Source organism: Heloderma suspectum, chromosome 5, assembly GCF_057233095.1.
Source record: "Heloderma suspectum isolate Gila_16-S chromosome 5, 16-S_ref, whole genome shotgun sequence".
Classification (NCBI taxonomy): Eukaryota; Metazoa; Chordata; class Lepidosauria; order Squamata; family Helodermatidae; genus Heloderma; species Heloderma suspectum.
In genome coordinates this window covers 145,940,356-145,965,709 of record NC_139462.1, presented here as the reverse complement: position 1 = coordinate 145,965,709, position 25,354 = coordinate 145,940,356, and the positions used below count along the sequence as shown (strand labels likewise).

The 25,354-nt window shown below is 41.7% G+C and overlaps 1 protein-coding gene across 1 annotated transcript in view; it reads left to right on the top strand.

Moving 5' to 3' along the window:
- The window catches only part of CUL1 (cullin 1), a 70,092-nt gene that overhangs the window by 30,198 nt on the left and 14,540 nt on the right, over nucleotides 1-25,354 (top strand). The window contains exons 5-13 of the mRNA XM_084857748.1: nucleotides 985-1,035; nucleotides 11,018-11,108; nucleotides 12,971-13,134; nucleotides 16,088-16,250; nucleotides 19,256-19,386; nucleotides 22,004-22,111; nucleotides 22,289-22,395; nucleotides 24,471-24,519; nucleotides 24,888-25,019. Of these exons, the coding sequence (XP_084713874.1) occupies nucleotides 985-1,035; nucleotides 11,018-11,108; nucleotides 12,971-13,134; nucleotides 16,088-16,250; nucleotides 19,256-19,386; nucleotides 22,004-22,111; nucleotides 22,289-22,395; nucleotides 24,471-24,519; nucleotides 24,888-25,019 (996 nt within the window). The remainder of the gene's footprint in view (nucleotides 1-984; nucleotides 1,036-11,017; nucleotides 11,109-12,970; nucleotides 13,135-16,087; nucleotides 16,251-19,255; nucleotides 19,387-22,003; nucleotides 22,112-22,288; nucleotides 22,396-24,470; nucleotides 24,520-24,887; nucleotides 25,020-25,354) is intronic.

Below are 25,354 nucleotides of genomic sequence, written 5' to 3'. Positions count from 1 at the left end.
TTTTGCTTGTCATTTAGACTTTGCAAAGTTTTTAATTTAATATATGGAATGTGCTGGATACTCTTGTTCTTAATATAGCAAAAGTTATTAGTATGAATTTAGAATATTAAGAATAGCTATAACCGAACCTTCAAATTCCAGAAGGAGTAGCAAAAGAGTTTTGTTGTACTTTAAAGATTAACAGATTATGTTAAAGGCTAACAGAAGAATAGTAATGATGGGCAATCTTAACCTGAAAGAGCGCCTGCCCACAACTTATCTTACCCTTCAGTGTGTTTCCATGTAGAGTGTTAGGTGTGCTGTAGGGTAGGGGCAAACAGATCAGTACATTGGTATTTGCTTTTAAATCTCTGGGTGATTTGCAATAGATTGTCAAGGATTTCTTAATCACATTGTTTAACAATAGCAACAAATATAAGTTCCCCCCACGCGAAAAAAGCCGAATCAAAGGAAAGTTTGGGGGCAATCAGAAGTAGATGTTTCTGTGAAAGGAATAAGAGCTTAATTCTGGTACTAAAAAGATAATTCCTGGTTTGAGCATGTACTCAGAGGTACCCTATTTTTCCTAAACATACCTACTAGGCACTTATTCTGAGTAAACAAATATACATAGGATTACAGTGCGAGTGTATGTCTCCCCCCTCCTCACCACTATTTTACACATGGCTTCAGCAGATTGATCCATGGGTTCTAGTAAAAAAACAAAGTAGATCCCAGCAAGCTTGGAAGTCTTGCCAACATTAGTCTAGGGCATGTTCTCAGTTTGCACAGGACAATAGTGAGAACCAGTAAATCTAGCTATTGGCCTCCTTGAACAATGTCCTCTGCAGTTTGTAGGGGTTCCATGCCAGACACAGGGATTCCTCAAGTTGATTTGGAAAATGTTTCCAGGAGGAAGAAAATGAAACTTCAGTGCATACAATACTGCAGATATCACAAACAGCTATTCTTGTTTTTATTGTTATTTCCACTATTAAATCCTAGCTTGCACTTGTGACCTGGAGAGACTGCTTATTCAGGCCATTAAATAAGCAGGTATGTATTTGCATTGATTGCTATCTAATATTTGCATTAATGTCAGAAATGAATATTTATAAGATTTATGGTAAATACATTTTTCATTCCATAAAACTTAATAAAAGTATTAAGTTTTCAAGTAATAAGTCAATATCTACTTAGAGAAGATACATCTAGGACAGGGCTCTCCAACCTTTTTGGGCCCATGGGCACATTTGGCATTGGAAAAATTTCTGTCCTACATCACTGTCAATAATGTTGCAAGATGTTGACTGTGAATCAGTGAGGCTATGAGCATCTGTTGGAGGATCACATTCAGAATCAGACATTTGTTTGAAGTTCTCACTAATAGCTGCTTGATAGCGAATAGTTAAGCTGCATTTGAAATCGTTTTGTTTGCTTATTCAGAAGTGCTAGTGACAGCATCATTCATAAGTTTATCAAAATTGTTCTTGACACTGTTGTCTCAAAACAATCACTTTTGAGCATTGTTTCCGCTGTGGCTGGAAAAGGCAGAGTGGATCAATTTTTAATCAAGAAGATTTAGCTACCCAAGGTGAGTAACCAAGAAAAAACTGCTTCGAATTTCTGATACATCTCACATTTCTCATTTTGAAGTTTATATATTTCCTGAGTTGGCTACTATAAGAATTAACTCTGTTCATCTGTAATTCAGTAGAGCATTTATACAAATGAGGAACATAATCCAATATCTAATTACTAGCCCACATATGCTGCAGGTTTATATCTGTTTAAAGCAGAGGTGGACAACTTCCAGGGGCCATTCCCCCCCCCCCACAGATGGAAAATAAAAAATAAAATCAGAATGGCATCTGGAGCTGCTACGGGAGTCCCCAAAGGTTCAAATTTAGCTACTTTTGACCCATTTGATGCTCATCAGGGTTTAAGTGTCTACAGCTTGTAATAAGCAAGAGATGGTTCTTCTTGGTCTCTGTGACTTACATATATGGGTTATGCGCCTGCACAGAACAGTCGTTTGGAACATTCTGGAGCTAAACAGAGTTTTAGGTGGGAGTCCCACCCACCTCCTCTGCATATGCTCCAGGTGTGGCTCCCACCTGCCTCTCAGTTCCTTTTTGTCCACTGCAGCGACTAGCAGCAGTTGGAACATTCTCTCGCCTCAAAGCAAAAATCTCTAAAAATTCTACTGTCCCCTCCTGGGATGCTGAATGGAATTCTCCTTTCTTCTTTTTTTTTCTTCCTTTCCTATTTTCTCTGAGTGTTCTTTCTCTTTGTTTCATTACCTGCTTTGCGGCGCTTGGCCTCCAAGACCTTCTTCAAAAATTGTACCTGCTATGGTGGGAAGATACCACTAACCAACAGACACTCCAATTGCCTCCTCTGCCTAAGAGAGGCACACAGGGTGGACTATTGTACTCACTGCCAGGCCTTTACTAAGCAGGCCAGGAAAAACAGAACAGCACACCTCCATGCTCTGCTGGGGGAACAGGCCCTCAAGGCAGCAGATACAGCTGCACTAAACCGGCCTCTGCATACTGCCTCGGCCTCCATCTGCAAGAAGTCAGCTCCGGCTCTCTCTCAGGTTCTTCCAGCACACCCCATCGTGGAAATCGCTTCAGGGCAACTGTCCCTGGTATCAGGAGTATCAAGCCTTGCAATACTGACAGATTCAGCCATCACATTGGACCAGCAATTCGAAACCAGTCCTTCAGTACCGACAGTCAAGAGTGAGCAAGCCAAATCGACCAAGGCCCGGAAGGCTAACCACCAGGCTCTGCTAACAAGAAGAAAAAGACAGCTCATAGGACAGAGTCTGACATCAAACCCGAATCTATGCTGGTTCCAAATCAGCTGCCCTTGGTACAGATGGCTTCTCAAACTCTTATGCGATCCCCAACCCTAGAGAAATTACAACTCCCACGGGACTGTAACACATCAGATTATATGCAGTGCCTGGACTTGGTACTGGAGGGTGAATCTAGGGAATGTTTCTCACTGGAACTGTACTATCACCCTCCTTGGGACTGTTCTCCAAGGAAGTATCAAAATTCTTGGTACCCACAGAACTCATTGATTTTCCCAATCCCTGGGAAAATTCTGGAGCAGATCATAAAGCAATCCATCTGGAAGCACCTTGACAACAATGCCGTGATTACTCGAAGCCAACATGGATTTGTCAAAAACAAGTCCTGCCAGACAAATCTGATCTCATTTTTTGATCAAGTCACCTCCCTTGTAGACCGTGGGAATGCTGTAGACATCATATACCTCGACTTCAGCAAAGCTTTCGACAAAGTGCCCCATGATATCCTGATGAGCAAACTAGCTCGAAGTGGGCTAGATGAAACAACGATCCAGTGGATCCACAGTTGGCTACAGAATCGGACTCAAAGAGTGCTTATCAATGGGACCTTCTCAAGCTGGGGAGAGGTAACGAGTGGGGTACCGCAGGGCTCAGTCCTGGGCCCAGTGCTCTTCAATATTTTTATTAATGACTTGGAGGAGGAGGTGCAGGGAATGCTGATCAAATTTGCAGATGACACAAAATTGGGAGGGATAGCTAATACTTTGGAAGACAGAAACAAAATTCAAAGTGATCTGGATAGACTGGAGTGCTGGGCAGAAAACAACAGAATGGCATTTAATAGGGACAAATGCCAAGTTCTGCACCTAGGAAAAAGAAACCAAATGCACAGTTACAAGATGGGGGATACGTGGCTCAACCACACTACGAGCGAGAAGGATCTTGGAATTGTCGTCGATCACAAGCTGAATATGAGCCAACAATGTGATGTGGCTGCAAAAAAGGCAAATGCTATTTTGGGCTGCATTCATAGAAGCATCGCTTCCAAATCCCGGGAAGTACTAGTTCCCCTCTACTCAGCACTGGTTAGGCCTCATCTGGAGTACTGTGTCCAGTTCTGGGCACCACACTTTAAGAAGGATGCAGACAAGCTGGAGAGGGTTCAAAGGAGGGCAACAAAGATGATCAGGGGACTGGAAACAAAGCCCTATGAAGAGAGACTGAAAGAACTGGGCATGTTTAGCCTTGAGAAGAGAAGACTGAGGGGAGATATGATAGCGCTCTTCAAGTACTTGAAAGGTTGTCACAGAGAAGAAGGCCAGGATCTCTTCTTGATCATCCCAGAGTGCAGGACACGGAATAATGGGCTCAAGTTACAGGAAGCCAGATTCCGACTGAACATCAGGAAAAACTTCCTGAGTGTCAGAGCAATACGGCAATGGAACCAATTACCTGGGGAGGTGGTGGGCTCTCCCACACTGGAGGCCTTCAAGACGAGGCTGGACAGCCATTTGTCAGGGATGCTCTGACTTGGATTCCTGCATTGAGCAGGGGGTTGGACTCGATGGCCTTGTAGGCCCCTTCCAACCCTACTATTCTATGATTCTATGACTTCCTTGGCTTCTTTGGGAGATTTTCTGCATCACTACAATATGTCATAAATGATCCTGCTTCTACAGGTCTCCTTTCCATTATTATGAAGACCTTTCACTGCCAAGATGGCACTGTTATGAATATAGGGATAGAGAATACCTGCATCACCATTCCAGTCACCATTCTCATCACCAACATTCTCATTCCCCTCACTTTTTAAAACCATCTAAGGCAACTTCTGACCATGTCAGGTGCGGGGGTAGGCGGCAGGTGTCCTCGATGAGAACACCAGGACCAGGAGGGATGGAGGTGGGCAGAGAGCAGAGGTTCCCCGGGCAAGGGTCAGACCCAAACAAGGCATGGCAGGGCCAGAGGCAAAAGCAGAGTCCAAACAGGCAGGGGTCAAGAACTAGCAAGGCATAGTAGCAAAGGTCAGGAACAAGCAACTGGAATATGATGCTGCCACCAGGATGACTCCTGTTGCAAGGTTTGTAAGGAAAAGGAAGCTCTTTATAGGGCTCTCTGAGGCTCCCAGCTGGTCTGCATTAGAGGACCTGGGAGCAGGGGGGGGGGGGGGTAATCCTGCAAATACTGTGAACCAGGCTGCCTTCTATGTCTGACCCCCAGGTGGCACTGCAGAGCTTCCCAGACTTAGCAGATCCTGAAACCATGCAACACTTTCTCACACGGTATCTAAACTGCCTGATACTCAGTTATGAGCCACTCACTCACTGACCTCCTCTTCCAGCCACCTTTTTTAAAATTATTTTTTATTGTAAGTTTCAATAAAACAAACAAACCAAAAACAACAGCAAACCAAAAACAACAGCAAAAAACCTGAAAAACGAAAAAATATCTAAAGACTCAGTTTCAATTGTTACATTATAAAAAAGAAAAAAGTAAATTATACATAAACTTCAATTAAAGCAAACCAGACATCCATATATAGGCCCGTTCATGAGTGGCGCCTGTATACCACCCTTTTGAATGTTGCTAATATTGTTAGGTCTTCAATCCACTGCATTATAGGAGGTGAGCATTTATCCTTCCAGCGTTGTAGTATCAGCCCTTTGGCAGTCAAACGCGCATGAAAAATCCATTTACGTAGACCATGTGTTAACTTCTAGGAAGCAGGTAAATAATTTAAAAGGACATGTGCATCAGTAAATATTAAAGAGTTTTCCAGTACAGCATTTATCCGTACGATAACTTCCTCCCCAAAAGAAGCACCTTTTGGACATTTCCAAAACAGGTGGTTAAAAGAAGCATTAGCTGCATTACACCTCCAACGATTAGCCAAACTAGACAAACCTTTATTAAAGAGACGTTGTGGCATCCAGCAGACCCGAAACAAGGATTTTTGCTGAATAAGACATAACCGAAGATCCACAGACACGTCACCAAAGCTGTGATCCACTGATTAGGCAAAATAGGACAATCCAATTCTCTGTTCCGTTCCTGCTTAAGACCCTGTGTATCATATTTATTCACTGATAATAAGTATTTATAAACGTGAATCGTGGGCTGATATACCTTTTCAGCTTCAATAAGTGTTTCCGATTGCAAAGGGGACTCTGAGGCTGTGAAAGCAGCAGGACTGGATCTAGATTCTAACAGATGTTGCAACTGCAAGTATTACCATTCAGCTGACAAATGTAGCAGACGAATCAAATTTATCTCACAAAGCTGAGAATGACAAAAACTCGTCATCAGCACCCTTCCATCCAACTTTTTTCAGGACATAACCCTGAAAAAACTCCAGTGTAACACCACCAAGTGTTACACAGTCACCACCAGCAGTGCAACTTACTCTTCCTTCCCCTCCAGGAGATCTTTTCAGAATAAATACCACCAATCTACTCATGGTAAAACCCTCAACCTATCTAAACATCTTTGACTTCTACAGAGGAGCCCGACCACGGGTTCCCCATCATCAGAACAGACTCAAACCCTTTCTTCCTACCTGGTGGTCCATCGCCACTGACAGGTGGGTAATCTCTATCCTCACCCAAGGCTATTCCATCTAATTTGAAGATCCCCCCCCCACACACACACACACACGGGGATCTTCTGCTCTACTTGAGTTCTAAGAGAAGAAATCACTACCCTTTTGAGCAAGGGTGTGATAGAAAATTTTTTCCCTGCTCAAAGAACCACTAGTTTCTTCTCCAGGTATTTTACAGTCCCCCAAAAGGAAGGTGATCTTCAACTTACATTCAACCTTTGGGACGTCAGTTGCTACATTCCTGAAGAAATTCAGGATGACTACACTTCCCTCCATTCTTCTCCTGCTTCAGAGACACTGGTTCACTATAATAGATCTTCATGATGCTTATTTTCATGTCTCTATACAACCTGCTTCTCACCCTTTTCTCAGATTCTTCTTGGGCAACACATTCTTCCAATTCAAGGTTCTCTCTTTTGGCCTAACCATGGCTCTGAGAGTCTTTACAAAGTATACGGCAGTAGGGGCAGCACACCTGAGACTTCAAGTCTTTCCATACATAGACGACTGGCTCTTCATAGCCCCCTCTCACCAGCACCAACATCAACATACCTTGTTGCTTCTGGAATTTCTTGGCCTGCATCAAAGAAAAATACTTTCTCATTCCGTCTCAAACCCAACAGTTTGTAGGGGCATTTCTCAACTCCTCTTGAGCCTGCACCTGCTTACCAGTGGTCAGAGTGGGCACTCTTAAGACAGCTCACACAGGAACTGGAGTCTACCCACCAGTACCAAGCCACCAGCATCCAACGCCTTATTGTGCTTATGGCCTCCACCACCTTTGTAACTCCGTTAGCATGCCTCCATATGAGACCACTCCAGTCATGGTTCCTACAAATTTTCCATCAGTGAGTGGAAACTCTCTTTGACAGTCACACTCGAACTCTTAGACATGTGGGGCATCCTGAGTATTGACCTCTTTGCTACAGCACTGAACACAAAATGCCAGTCCTTCTGTAGCAGAGCTGGTCAGGACCCAGGCTCTCTGGGAGTCGCTTTCCTTCTTCAGTGGGGAGACACTCTTAACTTATGCATTTCACCCTTTCCCTCTAGTTACATGAGTGGTCAACAAGGTACAGGATGATGGGGCTCATTGCATCTTGATAACCCCATGGTGGCCGAGAAAAACGTGGGTTGTGACACTCCTCCTCCTATCCAACAATACTTTTCTCCATCTCCCTTGTCTCCTGGACCTCCTCACAATGAGCAATGGGGGGATCAAGCACCCTGACCTGGAGACTCTACATCTCACTGCATGGAAAGTGGACAACCTCATATATATTCCAACAAGGTCCTGGAAATAATGACTGGTTCGGACAAACTTTCCACCTGAGCCTCATATGCTGCCAGGTGGAAGACTTTTCTGAAATTTTTCACTCCAACAGAACAGGGTCCAAAATCCTGTGGTCTACCGAATATATTGAACTTTCTCTAAAATCTAGAGGTTTACTATTTTCCTCCATCAGAGTTTATCTAGCAGCCATATTGGCTAATCTTGACAATATTGAAGGTTTCTCTTTCTCTTTTCTCGCACCTTCACGTTAAACAGTTCCTTAAAGGGCTTGCCAACCTCTATCCGCCAACCTCTATCCACCAACCTCTCTGCCAGTCCAGACCTGAGGTCTGTCAGTGCACTGGCTGAATTGACAGCCAAGCTCTTTGAACCTATGACCACAGCTAGACTCTTCATGAAGAAAGTGGCTTTCCTCGTTGCTATTAGTTTGGCATAAAGAGCAAGCGAAGTATGTGCTCTAAGACATGACCGACCGTTCCTAGCTTTTCATAGGGATAAAGTAGTGCTATGCTCAGACTGCTCTTTCTTCCAAAGGTTGTCTCACAATTCCACTTAACTCAGGATATCGTACTACCAACTTTCCTTCTTCAACCTTTCTCCTCAGTGGAGGTCAAGCTTCATTCCCTAGATGTCAGAAGGGCATTTTCATTCTACGTCCATAGAACATCATCCTTTAGGAACTTTACTCGTCTATTCATCTGCCACTCGAACCCAAAAAGGGTTGCCTGGTGACATCGCAACACTTCGCCAAGTGGGTGTTTTCAGCCATACTTCTTGTCTATCAACTGGCATGCTTCCCCCTACAAGTAAGGGGACACCTGATTAGAGCCATATCATCCTCTGCTGCTTTCCTCAGAGGTATTTCGCTTCCGCAACTGTGCAGTGCAGTGACCAGGGCTCAGCTTTCTATCTTCATCAAACATTACCTCATGGATATCGGAGCTTGTGCTAATGCAGCTTTTGGCACAGTGATTCCTTCTTCAATTCTGGCATGAAATCTCCCTCCTCCGGTAATTCCCTTGCTTATCTGTCACCCATATGTGTGAGTCACAGAGACCACAAAGGAGGAGGACAGGTTACTTACCTGTAACTGTGGTTCTTTGAGTGGTCATCTGTAAACTCACATGACCTGCCCTTCTTCCTGTTTTGGTGCCTTGCCTTCTTTATTCCTCCACTGTGGCATACTCAGTACTGAGAAGCAGGTGGGAACCACACCCAGACCATGTGCAGAGGAGGTGGGTGGGACTCCGACCTAAAACTCTTGTTTAGTTCTAGAATGTTCCAAATGACTGTTCTGCACCGGCGCAAATCCCATATGTATGCGTTCACAGATGACCATTCGAAGAACCACAGTGACAGGAAAGCAACCTGTCCTTGTTATTTATTGAGCAAAAAGATAATTTTCAGGAAGATGGAAAGTTAATGTCCATGCTTGGTTAGCAGAGACAAAAATATTTATAATTTGAGAACTGAACTCATTGAGCTGGTTCAGATGTCATGATAAGCCATTTTTATTGTGATGGGAATGAGTTGCAGCGAGCCTCAGGCTCATGTCCCCCCAGTATGGGCACAAGGAGGAGATTGGAAGCGTTTGCTTCTGTTTTTTATTAACTCCAGCTTCATCCAAACACAACAAACTGTAGTTAACCTTAACCGTGGCTTGTTCTGAAATGTGCCAGCTTCAGGCCCTCGGTTATGAAGCTGGTTTGTTTTGACAAGCCGTAGTTAAGATTAACCACAGTCTAGGATTTGGACAGAATGCCAAACTGTGGTTAATCAAAAATCGGAGTGAAAGCTGCTGATGTCCCCACAGAGGGGGACCTTGCAAACACCTCACTTCCATCACAATAAACCTTGATGTACTGTGATATCCAAACTGGCCTGTTGTAGAGGTAAAGTGATTGGAGGTCATAAAATAATAATCTATGAGCTCCATCGATGTCATTTTAAACTACGTTCTTTTTAAAAGGAGATGCTAGCCATACTTTTTTTAATAAAAAAGAATAAAATCAGGTTGTTGTTGTTCAGTTGTTAAGTCGTGTCCGACTCTTCGTGACCCCATGGACCATAGCACGCCAGGCCTTCCTGTCCTGCGCTCTCTCCCAGATCGTGCTCAAGTTCATATTCATTGCATCGGTGATTCTATCTAGCCATCTCATCCTCTGCCGTCCTCTTCTCCTTTTGCCTTCAATCTTTCCCAGCATCAGGGTCTTTTCCAGGGAGTTTTCTCTTCGCATTAGGTGGCCAAAATATTTCAGCTTCAGTTTCAGTATCTGTCCTTCCAATGAGCAGTCAGGGTTGATTTCCTTTAGGATGGACTGATTTGACCTCCTAGCAGTCCAGGGGATTCATAAGAGTCTTCTCCAGCACCACAGTTTGAAAGCTTCAGTTCTTTGGCACTCAGCCTTCCTTACAGTCCAGCTCTCACAGCCATACATTACTACTGGGAAAACCATAGCTTTGATTAGACGGACCTTTGTCGGCAAGGTGATGTCTCTGCTTCTTACTATGCTGTCTAGGTTTGTCATAGCTGTCCTCCCAAGGAGCAAGCGTCTTTTAATTTCATGGCTACAGTCACCGTCTGCGGTGATCTTGGAGCCCAAGAAAATAAAATCTGTCACTGCTTCCATTTCTTCCCCTTCTATATGCCAGGAAGTGATGGGGCCAGATGCCATGATCTGAGTTTTTTTAATGTTGAGTTTCAAACCAGCTTTTGCACTCTTCTCTTTCACCCTCAACAAGAGGCTCTTTACATCCTCTTCGCTTTCTGCCATTAGGGTGGCATCGTCTGCGTATCTGAGGTTGTTGATAATTCTCCCGGCAATCTTAATTCCGACCTTTGATTCATCCAACCCAGTGTTTCTCATTATGTACTCTGCATATAAGTTAAATCAGGTTTTTGTTGTTGTTTAGTCGGTCAGTCGCTTCCGATTCTTCGTGACTTCATGGACCAGCCCACGCCAAAGCTTCCTGTCGGCCGTCGCCACCCCCAGCTCCCCCAAGGTCGAGTCCATCACCTCCAGAATATCATCCATCCATCTTGCCCTTGGTCGGCCGCTCTTCCTTTTGCCTTCCACTTTCCCTAGCATCAGCATCTTCTCCAGGGTATCCTGTCTTCTCATTATGTGGCCAAAGTACTTCAGTTTTGCCTTTATAATAGTTTAAATCGGTCTTTATCCATGCTGATGAATGGCAATAGTATTCTTCATCTTTCAGTTTGTCATGTAAGAAATTATTTGGAGGCCTTAGGCTCTCGGGTATGTGTACAGGTGCTGCATGTTATTTGATTAACAACTTCATGTCTTAATCCATATTTTCAAAGGTAACCAATGCTGTGCTGAAGCTGATTGAAAAGGAAAGAAACGGTGAAACAATCAACACAAGATTGATCAGTGGAGTTGTGCAGTCTTACGGTAAAATTAATTTTCATTGTTAGTGTCTTCTTGCCAGTCCTGCATAACATAAGGCGGGTGGTCTGAGTGTGATCCCCTTCCAAACTCTTTGCAGCCCTGTGAAGGAATGTGAAATACGCTTTGTTTGCAATCCTTTTCCATCCCTTCTGGGAGGGTCTTCTAAGGCAGGACTAGGCAATCTGGTGTTCTCCAGGTGTTTTGGATTACAACTTCCATCAGCCCAGCAAGAATGATCAGTTGCCAGGTATTGTGGGAGTTCTAGTCCAAAATATCTGGAGGGCATCGGGTTGCCTACCTCTGTTTCAAGGCCTTCCCAAACTCATCAAAAGTGGAAGTGAGGGAACGTTTGTGTCACTACATGTGCTTTGCTCTTCCTCCTCCCTAGCTTCAGAGGTGTGTAGCAGAGTTAACACCACACCAGTTTTTTCAGCTCCTGCTAAGTCTTCCTTAGTTTGTTCTGCATTTGCAACAAGACTAATGTGTGGCACAGTAGGGCCTAGCTGCCACTGTGCCATAAACTTCAATATACCTACTCTACCCTCACTGTGTGAATTTGCTGGAAGAGTAAAAAAGCCTTGTATGCTCTTGACGCTGTACCTGAAAGAGGGATTGAGCTAGAACAAAAACCTAAATAAATAAAAATAATTTAAAAACGTGAAGGAAAAAAGAAGAGGTAACTGAGAATTGGGGGTGAGAGGTGGGCATCTCTGCTCTAAGCCTTGTGGGAAACTTCCAGTGTAGTCTAGAAGCAAGAGCCACATGTTGTTTCTCCAAGACTTGAGCTGGCCAGTAAGACTTTCACAGGTCTGCCTTGTACATGAGATTTTTGCTTGTTAAATGGATATCTAGGTAGATGTGTACTGAATAAGCTATTCTTCAGGCAAGGCTTACTTCCAGAAAAAATGTGGGTTTGCGATTTGAGAAAAACACTCATAGTGACACACCTTTCACAAATGAAAGCTACCCAGACCAAATGTTTCCTTTAATGAAGCTACTAAGGCTGTAGTCCTAGGTAATCATACCTGTGAGTAAATGAGAGTCACACCTTCTATTTTAGTCTTCATTGGGAGGCATTATGGGGCTCTGTATTCATTTCTAAGGGCACAGCTCTATCTGGATAGTCACCAGCCTCCAAAATTGGAGGCTGCCAACTATCTTATGCAGGGTGGCTGGAGCACAGAGGGGATCCTCTCCTCTGTGCTCCAGCTGCCCTGCATTTTGTGTAGATGATTTCGCCCCTAGTCGCCACTTTGGGAGAGGGAGGAGAGGAGCCCAGAGACCTGATAGGAAGCAGCTTCCGTAGTCTCGTCTCCACGCTCTGTTTCTGAGCACGGAGACGTAGCCAACATGGAGAGACCCACACTGGCCATGAGGGGGAGGGGGTGCAGAGCACGGTTTCTGGGCTTTGACGTTGGAGCCCTGACTCTGACCTCGGATCCCAGAAACCAGACAATCCTATGTCCCCCCAAACACTGTCTAGGGGGCATAGGATTATTCTCCAAGACCTTCTCTACAGTGGCTAGATATTAACATCTTTTAAAGAAAAGGATACTAGCAATTTTGAATTTTAATAGATCCTTTGAAAATAAATACATAAAATTATTACAGTTTATAGCCATGATACTGCTTTTATGTTTTCAGTCCCTGTACAATGTGTAACTGTTGCTCAGTCTTGAATGTAAGTTCTTCTCCCTCACCTCATGTTAGCTTTCTTAGGTAAAATTGATTGAAACCTTTTTGAGTGGAGTGCTAATAGTGCAGTTCATTTGACACAGGTGTGACTATTTAATGAATCTGATATTAGTCAGTAGAATTTTACCTTGAAGAATGCAACTCACTTATTTTTGTCCCTGTGGTTTTAGTGGAATTGGGGCTGAATGAAGATGATACTTTTGCTAAGGGGCCTACACTGACAGTCTATAAAGAGTCCTTTGAATCTCAGTTTCTTGCTGACACGGAGAGATTCTATACAAGAGAGAGCACTGAATTTCTGCAACAGAATCCAGTTACAGAATACATGAAAAAGGTATGTGAGGTTACCCTGCCTGCTTCCGGACCTAGAAATGGTTTGTGATTTTTGAAGGGGAACCTATGTAAATATTGTAAATTTCTGAAGTTACTATTTTTTGTTAATGAATCGTCTTCTGGCCTCATTTAACTAAAAACTGAGGGTTTAGCATTATTATTGAGGAATGAAGGAATTGCTCTAATTCCTAGACATTTAGCTCATTCAAGCTCGCTGACTACAGGATAAACAGGAAAGCCATGTGAAGGTCATTGCAACTGTTTCAAGAGCAGAGAATTAATAATAAGCACAGAACTCTTTGCAATATCAAACAAAATCTTAAAACCCGTGAAATAAGTATAAAAACATTCAAAAAGTACTAAAATAAATTAACACGCTGAGGAATTGGCAGGCCTCCACTGCACCTTCCCAGAAATGGTGAATTTGATGCTGGAGATTTTGAACTGGTTTGCGTGTCACGATGGCAACCCAGGAATTGCAGGGATGAGCAGAGCACGCAAGCTGCATGTTCTTCATCTCTCTATTAATTAACGAGCCATGGGCAGTTGTTGGGTTAACGCTGAATTGTTTAACCCATAAAGAACCCAGAGTTTCCAGTTTCACACATCACAAAACATTAAAAGCACAAATGAAGAGTGTGCTGCTTGTGCGCTCTGTTCATCCCTAGCCAAGGAAGAACTACTTCTTAGGAAGAAGGGCAATCCTTACTTTCCCCATGTATGGTTTGTCAAAAAAGGGGGGCACTAATAGCTGGGTTAACTACTGTATTTATTCTCATAACTTTCATAAGAAGCTTTCTAGTTCCAAAAAGCAAAAATTTTGACATATCTGAAAAAGAATTCTTCACATTTGTATCCCATCTTTCCTCTATATACTTCAGAATGGTGTAGATGAATCTCTACCATTTAATCTTTGCAACAAACTTGTGAGGTAGGTTAAAGTAAAAGATGACTAGACAAGATCACTCAGTAAGTTCTGTGGTGAGCAGGGATTTGAAACCAAGTTTCCCTGGTCCATGTCTAGTACACTGTCCACTGCATCACACAGATGCCAAGTACCCAAAAGATTATAAGAACATTAGGAGCCCCGCTGGACCAGACTAAGGGTCTATCTCATCCAGCTTTCTGTTTGCACCAGTGGCCAACTGGATATGTATTGCTTTGAATGTATGTATTTATAGTATTTCTAAATCGCCTTTCTGAAGCCAACCAAGACAGTTTACAAAAAAATTCAGGAGATCAAAACAGTAATTAAATGAAAACATAGTAAAATGCTAAAAACAACCTTAAAATTCAGAATAATTTAAAAAAATTAAAAGATGTGTCTTGGCCCCCTTCCTCAACGCAGAGAGAGTGAGGACTAGTCAGAATTCCAAAGAGTGTGTGTTCCAGAATTTGGGAGCAACACAGTAGAAAGCAGGGTTCTGCAAGTGGAGCTGCCTTTCAAAGGGCCTCTCCTGCTGGATCTTAATAACTGAGCAGGTTCATACTTCTGAGAAGCCTACAAGCAGGCTATAAAGCAGGGGTGGGCCACTTGTGCACCTCCAGACATTGTTGCATTGCATGTCTTGTCATGCCTCACCATTGGCTATGTTGGTTAGGGCTGATAGGAGTTGTAGCCCAGAAGCATCAGGAGCTGCAAGTTGCCCACTCCTAGCAGTTTGCAGAAGGGTTGCTGAAATAGACTGTAGCTATTCCCTTTATAGTTACCAATATGCTGTTGATATTTACTGTTGTATGAATTGATAATTTCATGTATGAAAGGTTTTAAGAGCTAATCCATAGGGTAGGAGAAAGAGCAACAAGAGTTTGCCCTTGTCGAGGCTCTCCATTTTTCACCTCAGTGCTCATCTTGCCTCGTTCTTGCTCCTGAGTGTGAGCATCTTCACTGCAACTCCCTGAAAAGGAAAAATACAAATTTTCAAACACAAAAATGCATAGTTTTCCAAGCGTGCACCCCATAGGCTAAAGCATGAACATGTGGGATTTTTTTTTACAGGGCAGAGAGGGGAGAAATGAGCATTTTTGGAAGTATACACTTTCGAATGCAAGCTCGGGAAATTGCAGAAATTTCCCAAGAATTATGATCCTGCTCCTATTTGCATTCAAGGCTGTGATTGGGACATGTCTGCATGGTTTGAGAACTATAACAAAGTTCTCATACATTCCTAGCAATCCATACATTTCCAGTGACTTCTGTGTGGGAACAGCGCCACAAGAATCTCTGTTTAGTTTGACGTAGAGAAATGGATGTTGAATACATTTTATTAAGATTTTCTAAAACAATTCTTAAAATGGTATCCAGAGAACATTAGACTTTGCTATTTATCAGGGCCCTCTCATGAGTATGGTACCCAGCAGCTTGCATCCTGTCTTTTGAGCTTTCACTTGCACTGTAGTTTGGAGAAGATAAGATATAGCAGCAGCCTCCCCTGCTATTCTTTCCTTCATCATACCCCAGTTCAAACGAGAGAAATACCCGCCTTTCACTCAACCCTCTGTGCATGCCGGGGCGGGGGGGGACGGGGACGGACGGACAGACTGTTGAGCAGAAACAGAGTCTGACTTGTAAGCTAAGCCAATAATTGTGGACCTCTGATTTTACCAAGAAGTATAGGAAGGGGCCAGTCGCTCATTGGTAGAGCACATGCTTTGTGAACTCATAAGATCCCAAGTTTCCCAGTATCTCCTTGAGGTCTTTGAGACCCTCTTCCCTTCAGGCAATATTGAGCTAGATGGACCAGTGATCTGAACTTCAGATAGCTCCATTTAGTCCAAGTAGTAAGCACTGGGATAACTTTTGAAAACTACTTCTCCTCTGAACATTTCTTCAAATACTGAGCCATAACATTTCATCAGCATTGCTGTAGCAGGAAAAACACTTGTGAACTATTGCAGCTTACAAGTTATAGGTATTCAGACATTGCTTTTAAGTGGGATTTGCTTATTTGCAGGCAGAAGCTCGTCTTCTGGAGGAACAGCGTAGGGTTCAGGTATATCTACATGAGAGCACACAAGATGAACTAGCACGAAAATGTGAACAAGTACTTATTGAAAAACACTTGGAGATCTTTCACACAGAATTTCAGAATCTATTGGATGCTGACAAAAATGAAGGTAAGCTGTCCAAAACTTAGCTTATAGACATTTGACAGTGATACGATGTACTTATCAAGGTTGTGCTGGGTAGCTGTCTCTGCTGTTGCAATGCAGCAGCCTAAAGGCGTACCCTGAATGCACTTTTGTAAACTGCACACATTTACACAAAAGTAGACATACATCATATTCCTCTCAGGTTGTTGCTGTCTACTGTCACTTGCATATCGTCCCCAAATTTCAGCCAAAGATCATTTAACATTTTCTTCCTGGAAGCAAAAACACCAGGGCCAAAACTATGACAAGAATCCCTTTATTTCACATATGGTGTGTTTTAGGTCTCCAAAAATGTAAAGTATTGGGGGGGGGGGGGGGAGAAAGTCCCATGGGTTTTTTCCTAAAAAAAACTGATACAGGGGAACCAGACTTAAGTGCTCCCCTGCCTCCACCCGAGTCAGTAGATTGGCACATTCAGCAGAGACAGAATTGTTATTGGGGTTAGAAAAATACCTCACAGCACCAGAAACATTAGTTTTGTGTAGTAGTAAAGGTTTACCTAAAGTTTTACCTTGACAGTTTATGGTAGTTTTCCAGTATTTTGTGTTTAAAACATTTTTTATTGTTTCAAATAGAAAATAAAACTAATAGCACCTTAAAGGCACAGATACTGTGTTGTTTATTCTGTATGCAGCGGGGAGGGGAAAATGTGTACTGAAAGAAAAAATTCCACCTCCTGTGAAAGTGTGTTTTCTGGCTATGGGTGTTGAGTATTGTAGAACATTTCTTCTGATGCTGCAGACACGTATTTCTTTGTCAAACATTTTACAACCCAAGGGTACATTGGAAAATGGCTCAGGGTAGTAAAAATGTATATACAAACACATTTGTATATTTTTTTTCAACTGTTGGATGAGGATTTTAAGAGGTGCATATAATTTGGGGGTGGAAGGGGAAGCATATTAAATGCAAGAGATTTAAGAACACCAGTTTGCAAATATTTTTAAAGAATTAAAGCACAATCCTATGGATGCTAGTCAGCAGCTAGACGGCCATAGGACTAGTTGGTTTCCGGGAACTGATTTTGGAGCCCGGGCTCCAGTGCATTCCCAGATAACTGCCTCCCTGCCCCTCCCCCACTGCCTAATAGGCAGTGTGGATTGTCCCCGGGCTCTGCACTTGGAAGAGCAGGGTGGAGCAGGGTAAAAGGGGGGATTCCTGGGAGTGGGAAGAGGCAGGGAGTGCGTCAGTGCCAGTACAATGCTTCCTGTGCATCATGCGGCCTCCCCACCCTGCGCTCCGAAGTCCCGTGGCTAGACAGCCGAAATCGGCGATCTAGCCGTGAATGCACAGCGGCTGGAGCGCAGAGGAGATGATCCCCTCCATGCTCCTCCCGCCCTGCATTGGATAGGCTGTCACCTCCAAGTTCGGAGGTGGACGCCTCTCCACATAGGTTTGCTCCCTACATGCACAAGATTTTAACTTTGGCAGTTGAAAAATCCATGTTCAGTTTCAGTAATTACAAGATCTAAAATTTAAATATCTAGGTGAGTATCACGTGCATTAGTGGACAAAATAGCAGATTGGCCTAGCTGTAAATATTGACAGACATTATGTAAAGGGGAGAAAGTGAGTTGAGATATACAAATGGGAAATAATCATGAATGCATTTTGTGCCTTGTATCTGCATGTAGTTTGTTTCAACTGGGGCAACTTTAGTGGCTTCAGATATCTGAGCAGCTTTTAAGTAGTCTTTTCCATGACCTTCAGAAATACAATAGACTTGTGTATACTGTTACTCCTTGGGTTTTTTTAAACTCTGTTTTATTTTGAACTCCTAGCTTAGGAACAACAGCCTGGTTACCTTGTTTGGGAGTTTATTCTGTCTAGTGGTATAGAGCATTTGTTTCAACATTTCTAGCCTAGATTATGCCGTAGATAGCCTTATGATATACTGAAGTTTGCAAGTTATTTAAAAGCCATATAAATCTTTACCTAAAAGTATTCTTTATAGTTTTACTTGATAATTATTGGACATGACAACTCAGTAGCATACCCTTCCCTTACATAGTTTAGATTTTAAGACAAAAAGTGAAGACACTGAAAACATTACTTTTTAGCATGCCTGAAAAGAATGTGTAGCATATAAGTGTAGGTGCTTCCTAGGGATACTCACTTAAAAAAAGAATTATAACTGTGATTTTAGATTTGACTGGTATTGTATGCATTCCAGTTGCCCAATTTAACTTGTATTCATTCATTATGCTACTAATTAATTTTATGAACCAATCAATGAATTTCTAAAAATAGAACATTTTTCTGCAAAAAAAACCATTTCCACCCCCATCACTGGTTATGAACAATTAAAAGCAGAATTAGATGGCTTTGTGTGGAATGCTACTAGTCCTTAATCAATAACAATACAATACTGTCCTATTTCTATAGAATATCAAACAACTCTAATTAAAAGGATGAGAGAACTAATGTGAGTTTATAGGATTTTATTAGCCTGTTTTATAACCATGGTAGTTGAGTAAACTTCAATTGTTTTTTTTTTTTTTTTGGATTCCCAACTCAAAACATACTGAAGGATTCTGTGTGCTGACATGGCTGTGACTCTGCCTGCTCAGTTTACACTCCCTTAAACTGATCAGGTTTCCAAAGCATGTGGTTGCAAAAAAATACCCCTTAACCTCATTAAAGCTGTTAACATGGAACACTACTTCTTAAATAATTTGTCATCAACTTAAGACATATCACAGAAGTGGCTTTTATACTTTTAGTCCAATTTATTCATGACTTTTATATCCTTGAGGATTGTAAAATGCAGTTTAATATTTATACAAAGACATTTAAGTTGTCCTTTTGTCCTCTGGTGTAGATTAAGTTGGGTGCATTGCTCAGGATTTACAGTTGTCTGGATTATTTTAATGTATTTGTTAATGTATGACTCCCTTCCTTTCTAGTTCTTAGTGAGAGCAGGAATGGTTATACAGATGAGAGTATCTATCTGGTTCCTTTTTTTCCAGACTTGGGGCGCATGTATAACCTTGTGTCTCGAATCCAGGATGGCCTTGGAGAGCTGAAAAAACTTCTGGAAACGCACATTCATAATCAGGGTCTAGCTGCCATTGAAAAATGTGGAGAAGCTGCGCTAAATGCAAGTATTTCTTCAAAAGTAATTTGTATTAAATACCTGTACACATCATCCCAAATTCGTAATATTTTTTATCATAGTATCTTTTTATCTTTTGTTCATTTTGTCTCTTGTTGTTCACCACTCCGGAATCTGTTTAGATGTGGAATGATATATAAATGCTGTAAATAAATAAATAAAATTGAAAGCACTGCCATTGTGTTTACAAAAAGATAGGAGAAACTGCAATATAGCAACTAGACTTTTCTTACAGGGTCAAGAATACCCAGAGTCATTTCAGAGATTGATTTCATGACTGTGTCTGTAATAGGCAGTACACGGGCAGGGAGATAAGACTGGGTGTATGCCATGTTGCTTCTTTCAATTAGTCTTGTTGTGACATCCTGTTTAAATGAATGTTTGAAACAGCGATGTTCAGAGCACTCCATCAGTGGGTGGTTCAGGGGATTGCCACAAAAGGAGCTTTCAACTGTCAGTTTTCAAGTAATCAAGGACTTCTTTGAGAAGGGTGATTGCAGTAAACATGGATAAGATAATGGCAGCAGTGATGGTTTACAAGTTTTTTGGCTGGGGAAGGGTGTCCCAAAATCACTGCTTGTATGCATTTGAAAAATGTAATCTGAGATCCTCAAGGCAAATACTTATATTTCAGTATGTTGAAATGGCTTTCTCTTCATGAGGAAGTGTACAAAGCTAAAAGGGCAAATGACAAACCCCAAAATAATCCTGCATTAAAATTGTACAACCCCTAAAATAATATAAAAACCAGCAATCATACAGTAAAACTGCCAGATAACAGCGTGGCAGGTGAACTTCAAAGTTTCAGTTTAAAATACGTCTCGCTAGCCAGTAGGGTGAGCCTTCAGAAAAACACACCTGTGCAGGTGAAATATCAACTAAGAGGGAGCTGGGAAGATGTCTCTAGAAAGTATATTCCACAGGATGGAATAATGGTAAGCATACAAAAGCACGAAGAGCTGGTGAGCCTGGAAGATGGCTACTTAAAATCTGAGTGCACAGAACCTCTCTGCTCATGACTAGCTGTTAGAAGTGAATGCTGTGTATAGAACACTCCACATAGAAAACTTGATGTCAGGTCGATGCCAAGTTAAATGGTTCTAGCTTAGCTTTCTTGATGTGCTAGCTTTCTGTATTTAGAGATTTTCTCTGTTTGTAAGGGATCATTCAGCCATGCGAGCCCTTACCCATAAGCTGAAGCAGTATAGCCAGATATGGGTTTACTGTGACAATGAGAACTAGGCCTAAGTTGCTTAGTGGAATTTGCAAGGGCAGGAAAGAGACCTCAAATTTCAACCAGTGCTCCTGGTAGATCAATAAGACGAAGTCTTTTTCCACTGCTAAGGAATATTACCATGCAGGTTTAGTGATTAGAGTATCAGACTGGTAAAATGCAAGCTCAAATCAGCCATGACTATGTGTGTGAGTCACTATCTCTAAGCTTAACTCACTTCACATGGTCTTGTGAAAATAAAGTTGTATGTGGAGGACAGGAACCATGTACATCACTCTAAACTCCTTGGAAAGGCCATGATGTAAGTGAAATAAAACCTTCTCAAAAGGTATATTACACATAATGTTAATTTTAGAAGAGAAAAATCTGTTTACAACATTACAGCACATTATTTAAAGTTGTGAAGAAGGAACATGGGATAATTGAATCCAGTGGCAGCAATCTGTGGCAAGTTCAATTTATTTATTTATTTATTTATTTATTTATTAAATTTATTAATTGCCCATCTGACTGGTCACCCAGCCACTCTGGGCGATGTACAACCCCCATAAAACAATTTAAAACAATAAAATTTTACCATAAATTTTTTTTAAAAAAAATACCCTAACCCACCCCAAATGCCTGCCTGAACAACCACGTTTTTAATGCACGACAGAAGCTCATTAAAGAGGGGGCATGACGGAGTTCCCTAGGGAGGGAGTTCCACAGAGTGGGGGCCACCACAGAGAAGGCCCTCTCCCTCGTCCCCACCAGTCTAGCTGTCCTGGCTGATGGGACAGACAGAAGGCCATCTGAGGCTGCTCTTGTTAAGTGGCCTGTCTGGTGTTGCTGGAGGCGCTCCTTAAGATAGGCTGGGCCGGAACCATATAGGGTTTTAAAGGTCAAAACCAACACCTTGAATTTGGCCCGGAAAACAACTGGTAACCAGTGCAACTCCTTCAGCATTTAAATTCAAAATTTAGAATTTAGCCCAGGATTATCACTGCCAATAGCGATCTTTTATAATAAGAAATTAAAGATAAGAGTTTAGCTTGATATTTATCTCTGGGGAAAAAGTAATTGAGTCATATGAGAGAATGCAAAGTAGTAATAAATTCCCAATTTTGTGTGAGGAGGCATCCAACAGTGGGTTATCCCCTCTACTGCCCAAGAAAGGCAGAGATCATGTGACCAAGATCTTCTGTTGAAGTAATGAGGTGTTCAAGTTAGCATTTTTTATCTAAAACTTCAAAGGTAGTAAGAACCACTTTTTAAAAATGTATTTTATTTTGTTACAGTTAGACATTGAAAAGATTGCCATGAAATAGCAGTTGAGAGCGAATTCAGGAAATAGATCAAGTTTGTCATCACCTTCTTTTTAATTTCTAGGATCCAAAAATGTATGTACAAACAGTATTGGATGTCCATAAGAAATACAATGCACTGGTCATGTCTGCTTTCAACAATGATGCTGGCTTTGTGGCTGCTCTAGACAAGGTAAATATATCTAAACTCTGTAGTCGACATTCATAATTACTCATTACGGCCATACTACCCTGAACATCTGGTTAGTAATTGGATGGGAGACTGCCTGGGAATACTGGGTGCTATAGGCTAAAAAAATTACTTATTTTGAAGATACCTAAAAGTTTCACTTTCTTGTGCGTTTCATAGGCTTGTGGTCGATTTATAAATAACAATGCAGTGACAAAAATGGCCCAGTCATCCAGTAAATCCCCTGAGCTGTTGGCACGGTATTGTGACTCTCTGCTAAAGAAAAGGTATGTGTCCTGGTGAGAGCTCTGTAGCTTCTCTTTTCCTAGAATTTATTTCACACACAATTATGAAACAAAACTACATTATAATCCTTGATCAGAATCTTGTGTGCACTTCTAATCTTTGCCTGCCATCTAGTAGGTATATTTGAATCTGAAATGGTTGAATGTTATCTCACCCTGTGTGATTACGTTTGGCCTCCTTGTTCACAGTGCCGTCTAAGATATAATGGGGACCATAAAATGAAGTGGTATTATCTTCCCACCTTCTAACCACTGCAGTTTGGAGATGTCCCATTTTGAAAATGTAATGGGAAATGTTGCTCTTGGCTGTTCAGTTTACAGTCTATTAATAATTGAAGGAATGTTGCAACTTGGTCCTTTTTAGAGTAATAGGTCAACGCTTACGTAGAACTTTGTTTTTAATTGCTGATGCTGCAAAAGACAGTGAAACAGAAGGACCACAGCTATTCATAACAACCAAGGTCAGCTTCAGAGCAAATTGGGGTTGGGGGGAGTACTCGATACAGTTACCAAGCACCCAACCTGGCAACATAGGTTATAAGAGCAGGAATACAGGCAGGGAGCAAGTTGTAAGCAGAAGCTGGAAGCAGTAGGGGCTCATGTTGGAGAGCACAGAGGTGTGAAGGTGAAAGAATGCCTGGTAACAGGTGACTCATCCTATTTGTTCATTGATTGTAAGCTGCTCCGGGAGCTTTTTCTTGCTGAGAAGCGGGATAAAAATACAATAAATAAACAAACAAACAAGCTGTTCGTTGTGGCGCATGGAGAAGTACGTAAAGCCAGCCTAGCTTCAGGAGAAAAATAGGAGGACTATAAGGAGCTGTTTTTTTCTTTTTCTGTACAGTTTCTGTGGTTTCCTGTGGAAGTGTGCATGCACACACTCACACCTCCCCCACCTGTTGAAATTGGCTGATCGGGCTTTGGCAAACTTTAATAAGGGCTGTAATGACTCACTGATTTCAGTGCCCACCTTTGTACAGCCTCTCACATAAAACTTTTTTGGGGTGGGATTCTCTTTCTTTATTCCTGTATGTAGGTCACCTTCAGTCACATGCCTGTAGAAAAGTTCTGTCAGAATTGTTCATCTACATAGCCTTTTAGGGATCTGTTTGGACTGCGCATTTTCCCCAGGGACTGCACTTTGGGCTCACATGCTTTTTAATGGGGTTATAAAAAAAAAACAGAGATACCCATGCTGGCCCATGAGAAAAAAATTCAGAATCCACAGTTAGGTACAGAGGAAGATTTTCTACCACCTGAAGAGGAACTTTGAATTGAGGGTTCCATCCCCTCCAACCACTAGATAAGGGCTGTCATGTTTCTCTGCGCTTTTGCTCTCTGACTACCCAGGAGCCTGCACGTTTCACCTAAAGCAAGAGGCAGATCTGAATTAAAGTCGGCCTTTATGTTTTCAGAAATGGAGACCAACCATTGCTGCTTCTCCTTCCCAAAATGCATTGCTAGGTGCAATCTGATACCTGCAACATCTACTACTGATTAATTCATTTACTTTCCAGTTTTGATTTTGAGACTGGGTCTATCTGAACTACAGACCCCATGGCTGCAACATCTGGCCAAAGTTTTAGACTTTTCTGTTTCTTCGCCCACCCCTTCATCTAGCCTGATGAAGAGTTCTGGAGAATTCGAAATCTTGCACATTTGTGTAATTTTGGTTGGTCTTAATAAAAGTATTGCCCAACTGTAGATTTTGGATTTTAATGCAGTTGTTGCCTCCAAGAGTCAAGGAAGATCCTGAATTTAGATATCTGCAAGATCTCCCAGTTCACATCACACGGCACGCCTAAACTCTCTCCGGGCTAATTAGGAGTATTCCCATTTGTACAATTCTAGGGAATAGCTGGATGTTGCTTAAGTACCCTGACATTTAGGATAGTTTTTGGTCAGCTAAGAAATTGAACTAAAGGAAATAAAATCTTCACTGTTGTAACTATGTTCTATATATTCCAAATTTGTTGAACTGGAAATCAAAGGAGGGTTCATGAGTTGCAAATGATAAACATACTGAATTATAACAAATAATGCACTTTTGACTGCAGCTCGAAGAATCCAGAGGAAGCTGAGCTTGAAGACACACTCAATCAAGTGGTAAGGTTCTTTCATACTACGTTGTCTTCTGCATTCAAGTAATTCAGTTTGCAGACTGCTTTAGAGTGAAAATTGAAGACTGACAGGATAGGGGAGGAAAGCATGTCAATTGTGGTGCTTTGAACTATTTCCCACAACCCTTTTTTGTTTCTAATACTAAATGAGCTGCACCAGTTTATAGACACTCTTACTGACATAAATCTAGACTGCTATCTGTTCTGAATTATGATAAAAGGCTGATATCCCCCATTTACATTCTTAAAAAAGCTATGGAATTAAAATACCTGTCTCTCCCAGTGAGATTAAGATTGTTTATGAATGCTTTTGAATATAGTTTGTGTTTTGAAAGTAATACATGCTTTCTCCAGATGGTTGTCTTCAAGTATATTGAAGATAAAGACGTGTTTCAAAAATTCTATGCCAAAATGTTGGCAAAGCGGCTTGTACATCAAAATAGTGCTAGTGATGATGCTGAAGCAAGTATGATCTCCAAACTGAAGGCAAGTTTTCTTGACATTCATCAGAACTCTTTCTTTCTTTCTTTCCTTGTGAAATAAAGCTGGTAAAATACATAAATATGCTTTGTGCTGGTTGAACTTGTCTGTTTGAATGGGATATTTTAAATTACTAGGATTCTTACACTTTTAGTTTCCTATTGCCAGAATTTCTCCCTGGGTGATCAGCCTCCAGACCCAAACAAGTGGTGCTAAAATAGCTCACTAATCTTCTATAGTGAACATTTATGTGAATCACTGAAGCTAATATGTTAAAGTATCCCAGGGCCAAAGAACTTGACTATCCTGCTATATGGCAGCCTCTGTAATGTTTTTCAAAC